Below are 9,144 nucleotides of genomic sequence, written 5' to 3'. Positions count from 1 at the left end.
ATTTGTGCTGATAAATAAATAAAGGGAGACTAGTGTAGATCTATTTCAAGCTATTTAGCTCTCATCAGCTAGCCATACCCTTACTGGGATTTGAACCTGGGCTATATGACATACTAGGCAGACTTCTTAGCCATTAGGCCACAGGCTCTTATCCGTTGTCAGCGAAGCCAGGGTGAAAGGTATCTATTAGATTTTTACAACCCCTGGTAAGCCCCAATTATGGGAGGAAGCTAACTGCTTCCATCATCTGTCAATTGGCTCGTCACAAGAGTCCATCACGACAGAAACCCAACATTTTTACTGTTGCCTTTGTTATATTTGTGTTTTTTTTTAATTTGTGCTGATAAATAAATAAAGGGAGACTAGTATATATATATGTGTGTGTGTGTGTGTGTGTGTGTGTGTGTGTAGGTATGTATGTATATATATATATACACACACACACACACACACATACATACACAGACATATATACACACACACACACACACACACACACACACATATATATATATATATATATATATATATATATATATATATATATATATATACACACATATATACAGACACACACAAAATTTATATATAGACAGGAGGATAAACAGTAGTTTCTAGTATTGGCTAAAATTTGCAGTATGACAAGTCAAGATGCTTTATAGTCTATTGAGCAGTTACGTGGTTTTGTGATGCTAAATTTCAGAATAGGATATCTTTGCAGGTCTTAATAGAGACCAGACATAGAAAAATACTTCTTTCCTAATACAATATATTGAGTACTTCTGTTCATAAGAGTTTTTGCACATTCCTATCAAAACATTTTGACCCATTCAGCAATCCAATTTTCTGTGAGATGCTATTTAATATTAGATTAGTTTTGCTATTGCTGCAATAGTCAAAAGATGAAAAAATATAGTAATATCCTTTAATGCTTTGAGAAAACAAAGTTTTTTTACATTAAAGTTTTAATTCATGAATTAATTTCTACTAAAATTAATACTTACTCTTTAAGAGGTGTATTGTGATCATTATGTTTTCAAAAAACATCATCTAAAGTGTAATGAAAGTTACTTAAGGTTTCTTACTGTTCTCTACAGGTGTGAGACCCATAAATAACAAATGGACGACAGAAGCTATAACAACCTTTCAGATGTATGCAACTGAGAAAAAGTTGAAGGCTAGAGTAATTTCTGTAGTGAAGAATGGTGTTGAAGTGGACCTTATTGATAATTCTAATAGCATTCCCATGATCAGTGAAATATTAATAAAGAAGCATTTGGCTTTTAAAGAAGACTTAATATTAAATCCAAATACATTACCATGTGAGTTGATAACAAGTAATTTCCAAAATAATGTAATATTACTATGGTTTGTAATGGTATGACAATCTCTAAAAATTGCTTGTCTGAAAAAAATTGTGTTCCAAGTTTGAAAAATAAACTAGCCTTCTATAGAACATTTTGCACACGTTTCCTAACATAGGAAGCAAGACTTAAGAATACATTATGCCCGGGATGGCGAATCCATGGCATGCATGCCACAGGTGGCACACGGAGCCATTTGTCAGGGCACGCAAAACGTTGCCCTGTAAGTTGGCCAGCACGCATGAGTGTGCTGGCCATCTGAGTTCAGCCTTTTTAAAAGCCATTTTATGGGTGCGGCACGCCCACACACGACCCCCTGCACTCCCCCCCACTGCATTATGCTGTTTGACAATAGAAATACCCATTTTTTCATTTTTATTTGACATTTATAGGCCGCCCTTTTCCCTGAGGGGACTCAGGGAGGCTTACAATTTGTAGGAAGGGAGTGCAAGACAAAACACAAAAAGAAAATGTGGAATATAATAAAATAAAACAATAAAACACAACATTCATTCAGCATTCGGTGGGGCGAGATTAGGGTCTTATCCCCAGGCCTGACGGGATAGCCAGATCTTGAGGGCTGTGCGGAAGGTCTGGACAATGTTCGATTTTAGAATTTTAAACATTGCCTGTAATAAACATATCCTAAGCTCAGTGTTATGTTTGGCAACCTGGCTGGGGAAAAACTAAACACGCACCACTCATAACATTCAAGGTCAGTATTTTATAATCACCCATGAACTCTTAACTTCCGAAAGTGTAGGATTTAAAAACAACAATAAACTTAACTATCATAATGGTAGTAATAGCTACCTAACTCTTCTTCATTTCTACTATACTATATATCTCATCACAATTTTTTCCAGCTACTGATAAGTGGGAATGCACTTTCTGGTTTTTTTCAGGCCAATTGCAGTAGATCATAACATGGCGTAAAATGTCTAAATTTATCCCAAATTAAGGCAAAAAATCAGAAATATAAAATATTTCGCTTCAAACTTGGTACATTTTGCTTAACTTTTCTGTTCTCTTTTAAGACTAGATTATAATTATTGTAACATTCTATTCAGAAGATACCAGATACCTTAGTACAAGAGATTTTGTTTTGAAGTGCATGATGTTCCATAAGATTTTCATTGGATATTGCTGTATAAAATATGGTATAATTTTTAAAATTTCATCTGATATTATAGGTACATCTACCACCATGCAGTGGACAATGCCAACATTTTCTATTGGTGAGACATTATCGGCTCTTGTATTAGATGTGGTAGATCCTGGCTTATTTTATGTTATACCAAAAGAAATGAAAGGTAAGAATCAAAAGTATACTATGCCAACAAAAATATTTATTGACCCCATTCACAAATGATGTATTTATATAAATAAACTATATATGCAATGTGCCGTCCCCATGCATGTACCCCTACACATGCACATGCAGTCCCCTGCATGCACCCCATCCCCCATGCATGCACGCGCACCATGCAAGCAGCCACCCACACATGTGAGACAGAGACCCGAAGACCAGCTGGCTGGCATGAGGCGTACGCAGATGCGCAGCATAGCTGAACTGGAGTGACGGTTCGCGTGCCTACAGAGGGTAATGCGTGCCACCTCTGGCACATGTGTCATAGGTTTGCGATCATAGTTCTAGTTGCTTCTCTCCTGATTAGTTTCCATCCATTGTTTCTTGTCCTGCCTTCAGGTGCTGGGGCGAATAGGTTGATTCCCTCTTCTTTGTGGCAATCCCTTAGATATTGGAACTTTGCTATCATGTCGCCCCCATTCCTTCTTTCATAGAACTAGACATACTTAATTCCAGCAACCGTTTCTTATATTTTAGCCTCCAATCCCCTAATCTTTGTTGCTTAGCATTCTTTCTAGAGTTTCAACATCTTTTTTACACTGTGGCAACCAAAGCTAGATGCAATATTGCAAGTGTGGTCTTACAAGGCATTATAAAGTGGTAGTAACACTTCACATGATTCTATCCTATTGGCAGTTGGCACACTGGAAAGGATGCCATACTGGAGACAGCTGAGAGTAAAGGGTATGAAATTATGAGTTTTGCCCTAAATGCCTCTTAAAATCACTCCAGGATTTCATTTTGCTTGAAAATTGGACTGAATTGTTGAGTTTGCAACTAATTTTAAATGGTTCAGCAATGGAACATAGTAGCTTGCTCCAGATATGAAACAGATTATAATTCCTCTGCACATTTTAACAGGAAAGCAAAAATTATTTTTGATACATGTGAGTCCTATAATATTGTTAAAAAGAAAATGGCTGGCAAGAAGCTTTTCAGAGAGAAGTCGTGGTCTCCAGAAATCATTTTGATTTCCCTCAATACTGCTTTGCATGAATCCAAAGAAATCCTCAGATAATAAAGAAAACCAGAATCTAAGGCTAATAGTAATCTTAAAGCACTTCTGGTTAGCCATAAAAAGGATGAGGAATAGACAGATTTCACTGCTAGCTGATTAGCTTAAGAAGGCAGTGGGAGGAAATCAGAATAGTGTGGAATGATGTCCAGAGTGGTGTAGCTACAGAGAAGTAGGGGAAAATATATTATGATCTAGAATGATAATTAAAGACGAATGTAAAATCTGTAAGCGAACTATTTCTGTTTGCAACTAGCAGTGAGGAGAATAAATGTTTGAAATAATGGGTTTATGATTTCGAAGTTGTATCTCTATACAGAGCTGAAACCAGTGCTGAAATTGTCATGGTGTGCAACTAATAATTTTTCAAGTTTAATATTTCTATAACATCTCAAATGTGCTTCCTGATATCCTTTCATTAGTAGGCAAATCTGAAATTTTAAATAAGTGGATAGTGGATGGATAGTTGTTTTTTCTCAAGCGCACTTGATTTCCCTTAAAAAAACAGCCCCACACTTGCTAATGATACAGTGACTTCTTTATTCTTTTGAACCTGAAGTATGGCAAAAAAAAAATGTAACCAGTTTTTTTCAGAATCTGGCAAATGTTGGATAAAAAAGCACTCAAACTAAATCCTTGGCACTTTCACATGATGAAAGCAGCTTCAGAATTCTGTTCCCATTATGTCAGCACAGTTCAAAAGCTTAGCTGGTTTATTTCTATTTTAGTTGTGTTGTATTTGAAATTGTTGAAAAGCTAAGTGTGTTTGAGACATGGTGATCCATTTTCTCAACTATATTGTTCAGTGTACCTACCTAGCTTCTGAGTTTCAGGTCCAAAATAAGTAGGCTAGCTTAAAGGTTTTGTTTAAGTTTTTAGCCTTCCATTCAGTAGCCCATTGATAAGTATGAGGGTAGTGAAAAGACAGCAAGTGAACTGGGACTAAGGCAGATTTTGTTCTTTGTTACCAGTATTTCAGACAGGCAGACATAAAAACAATAAAGCCCTGTAAACTACAGATGAAGAGAATGCGGAAATGCTATGAGAACTAGAAGGCTCTTGGTGATTAGTTCAGGAGTAAAAGACAGAAAACCTCCCAGAATGGGAAGTAATTGTGCATGAGAGAGGGAGAGAGAGAGAGAGGGGGGGAGAGAGAGTGTGTTTATTTTCGTGCACACATACATAAATTTTAAATGCACATAAGTTGAAAGATCACTTTTCAGGACTTATGTTACTAAAGTAAGCCAAGGATGACATGCAAAAATAATTCTTGATCTTAAATAAAATGTTTGGGTATGTTACTCAAAAGCAGACCTTTAAAATGTTTTTTTTTTATTTCAGTGGATTTAGAAAAGCTTGAAAAACTAATGATTGAACTTGCGGACTATTGCTGTGCTGAAAAAGATAGCATCTTCCAACCAAAGATTGGTGAACCCTGTTGTGCCAGGTTCTCAGGTGAGGGAATGGTCTTGGAAAACTGAAATGTTTGTGTTTAAATAAATGGATAAAATAAAATTTTTACTTACTGTAGAATGTTCTGCAGAGATTCGTGGATTAGAGGAAAGCAGCATCATTTTAATGTATTTAAGTTTATTTCATTTAAACTCAGAAATCAATATATGCATTTAGTGATTTAACACATGATTCCAATAGCTACTGGAGAGCTGTAATAATAAAATTGATTACTTCACAATTTCAGTAGTTATATTAGGTGGTCAGTAAAGGAGACAATTTTTTTGATTCACAGGAAAAGTTAATTACACTAAATTCAGAACAGTTGGGCTCAGCAGCTTATGCATGGAAAAAGCAAACATGTTGTTCTGAATTGTTTCGTTTGATTCAAAAGCAAGGCAGAATGTGATTATTTTAAATAGAAAATTATTTAAGTTTTCTGTTCTGTTTTTATTAATGACATTGATTTCCTAACCTTTTACAATTAGGAGATATGACAATGTCTCTTCTGCTAGTGACTTAGGCCAGAAGGGGTGTTTATTTGAAATGGAACAAATCAGTAGGTCTTTAAGGAATATGTGTCACAATGAGGGAAATATTCTGGATGTGACTTCACTGAGAACAAGCTATGAAGAAATAAACCGCTGCGAGGGACTCTATGCTTCCACTGTTGTGATGGTGTTTGGTCATACTGCTTATTGTGGGCTGTCTCCCTCTTAAACAACTTCCATAGTCCCATTCTTTTTTAAACTTGTTTTGAGTTTGTAGGTAGATGACAGTTTAAATTAGAAAAAGAGGTTTTCCATTATCATCTACCCACCCTTGCTATTTGAATTAACCCCTTCTAAATTTAAGGAAATGTATTCCTTCCAAAATAAGTTTTACCTCAAATATGACTTGCTTGTTTATTTGGGAGAATTCTCAAACAATTATAATCGGTGCACTATAGGTACACTGATAGCACTACTGTATACTAAACAGAACTAGTTTTCTCTTTTAAAAAGATACTTTCTTTTAAGACTTCTCCCCTTTTCACCTTTCACTCTTCAGTTTAGAAATAGGGACATTCTCCCTATTTTGCTATGTAAAAAAACTCATTGAAGAAACAGTTGGATAGAAGAGCAACAAGTGAGTTAATCAAGATTTGGTTAACCAAGACTTAATTGGAGTGAGTGAAATGTTCATAATAGTTAAGAGAATTTTAAGAGCATTTGCATATATGCAGTTGATTAGTTTGTCTGTAATGATGACCTTCTCAGTCTTGATTTTTGGCTCCACTATTTTAGGTGATGACAAATGGTACCGTGCTCTTGTTTTGGAAATAAATGTATCCGAAGTCAAAGTAGTATATGCCGATTATGGAAATGTGGAAATGTTGCCTTTCTCTAGACTTCAGCCTATAACTTCCCCCTACTTACAATTGCCATTTCAAATACTTAAATGTTCCTTAGCAGGTAACAAGCAAACCAGTTCAATTTGTCAAAAAGTAAATATTTTATTTTAATTCCATTCTGGAATCATATATTTGTTTTATGTCTGCATAGCATTAAATTTAATGAATTAATAATCCTAGTGAGTTTCTTTTCTTTTTCTTTTTTTTTGCTGCTTCTGGATAACCACAAGAGAAGAAAGATCAGATATTAAATGCAAACAAAAGTGTGGCAGAGGGCAGGCTACATCTTTTTCAGTTTTTCATAATTATGAAAATTACAGATTCAGATGAAATTTATGCTATAAATTTAGTTATTCACATGAAATTGTATTAGTGACATATTAGTATCAGCATAAAAAAAACTTTAAAATTGATTCAGGGAGAGTTCACTCCCTTGCTTGAATAAGCTTCCCCCCCTCTTTTTTTTGTCTTAGTTATGTCCTAAAAGTCTCTTGATGTGTCAGAGATTCAGTGAAGTGTATTGATGTCTGGGGGATATTAAAGAGACGAATCTTCCTTTATCGAATTGGTGCTGAATATTAAGTTGAGCTCTAAAAATGATTCTAACATTACCATTCTGTATAGAGTTGAGTGAAACCTCTTTGAACATTTGAACCATCATGTAGTTTCTCTCAATTCCAGGTATTATGGGACGGGATGGAACGTGGTCCATATCAGCAATAGAGAAGCTGAATAGTCTCTTAATGAATAAACATGTCATAATTACAGTGAAAGACGTTACTCAAAATATTTATACAGTAATTGTGCAAAAAAAGAGTGAAAATCGTGTTGTGGATATAGCAGAACAGTTAATAATTGAAAACTTGGCAAAATACAGCAGTAATGGGAATCGTAAGTACTTCCAAACAAATACCTGCATATTTATCTGCTATGTACAGTATATGCTTTCTGAAACATAGTATAGCTAATTTTCACTTGAGTTTGTCACTAGTGGAATAAATACTTAAATGTATTTTTCCTTCATTTAGAATGCTTAAAGACAACAGATTGCTGCTGTACTGAGTTGAAAAAGCAAGTAAGTTTCAATTTGAAATTAGTTCTCTTAATTTCTAAGTACAGATTGTTTACATAGAAATGATCCACAGAACATCTATTTGTAAGAATATATTTATTGAACAAAAAAAGTAATCAATCTTTTCAAATGTATAACTTGCATAGTAAAAAATATTAACAAAAACTTGAATTTTTGGAGGTCACTGCATAGTTGATATTATGCACCCAAATGAAACTATAATCTATTCCTGAAATTTCATTAGAAATTTCTACTATCTTAAGGCGCTCAGTATATTTGAGTAATTGACTGTAAAGGTAATAAAGAGAATGGATTAGAGGGGTCCTTCCCCAAGAAATGGCTATGAATCCAAAATTAATGTATATTTCAGTAGTGTTAACTTTTACTTTAACAAAAAAAAGGATACTAGTATGAAATTAGCAAAAGTAGACATAAGAATGCTCCAAACTATAATTAGAATAATAATTAGAAAATATGTATTCTATTATTGAGGCTCATAATTTGTTGAATAAGTAAAGTATATAAATTGCAGCATTAAGCAAATACAATATGAACTAGAATATTTAGTGGTGCTTTCTGTTTGCATAAATTGACTGAAAACCTAGTTTGAGGCAAGACAATTCTATTATAATTTCTGGTTTTCTTCTATATTATAGGTTGCAAAACTTGAACAGGTTCTTTATTTTCTTCTGAAAGATCGCTTTGGTGAAGATAACATTCCTGACATTATAAAATCCTTTGAAATATAAAATTATGTATATATCATATACAGTAATATATCAAATATTGTAAAAATAATACTAAAAGTTAATGCATTTTGTTTTATGTCATATTGAAATTTAAGTTGCTGATTTTTTTAGGCCCAAAGTGCAAAACTAGTTTTTCTGTCAAGAGATACCATGAAATAACTGGTATAATTTAGAAGCAACTATGTTTTGAGTGCAATAAGTTTTTCAGATGCTATGACCTAGAACAGGAGTGTCAAACTCATGGCCCATGGGCTGGGTGTGTCACACGCTGACCACCCCACACCCGGTTTAGCTAAGGAGGAAAAAGTCACGATACGTTACATGATGACATGAAGAAGTAATTGGATCCCTAAAGTCCATGATATTCAAAGGTTGCTATATTCTTGGAATAGATCTGTGCAGAATTAAAATGTATGCAAGATAAAAATAGTGTATAATCCATATTAAAGCAATACTTTTAGATCAAGGCTGAAAAGTTCTTTTACTTTTGTGTTGCAATAATTTACCAAAGAAATAGTAAATAAAATTTCTCCATACAAGTCAAGTCGCTTCTCAGAACCATTATCTACATTTATCTCCAGTCTTAGATAGAATATTGACATTGACTATGGAACCAAACAGAGTTGTTTGATAGGGGATAGAAAAAAATGGTTAACTGCCATAACTGAACACTTATAAGTTGTGTTTTACAATAATCTTATAGTGTTCCCCTGAATTTCTATGAGGCACG

The 9,144-nt window shown here is 34.2% G+C and overlaps 1 protein-coding gene across 1 annotated transcript in view; it reads left to right on the top strand.

Annotated features, from left to right (window-relative positions):
- The window catches only part of TDRD1 (tudor domain containing 1), a 47,842-nt gene extending 39,428 nt beyond the window's left edge, over nucleotides 1-8,414 (top strand). Inside the window, exons 17-23 of the mRNA XM_032225609.1 lie at nucleotides 1,098-1,322; nucleotides 2,558-2,677; nucleotides 5,090-5,203; nucleotides 6,487-6,654; nucleotides 7,275-7,484; nucleotides 7,622-7,668; nucleotides 8,322-8,414. Coding sequence (XP_032081500.1) covers nucleotides 1,098-1,322; nucleotides 2,558-2,677; nucleotides 5,090-5,203; nucleotides 6,487-6,654; nucleotides 7,275-7,484; nucleotides 7,622-7,668; nucleotides 8,322-8,414 — 977 coding nt within the window. The remainder of the gene's footprint in view (nucleotides 1-1,097; nucleotides 1,323-2,557; nucleotides 2,678-5,089; nucleotides 5,204-6,486; nucleotides 6,655-7,274; nucleotides 7,485-7,621; nucleotides 7,669-8,321) is intronic.
- The last annotated feature ends 730 nt before the right edge of the window (nucleotides 8,415-9,144 follow it).

Source organism: Thamnophis elegans, chromosome 10 (assembly GCF_009769535.1).
Source record: "Thamnophis elegans isolate rThaEle1 chromosome 10, rThaEle1.pri, whole genome shotgun sequence".
In the NCBI taxonomy this organism is placed as follows: Eukaryota; Metazoa; Chordata; class Lepidosauria; order Squamata; family Colubridae; genus Thamnophis; species Thamnophis elegans.
This window is presented reverse-complemented; position numbering and strand designations above follow the sequence as displayed.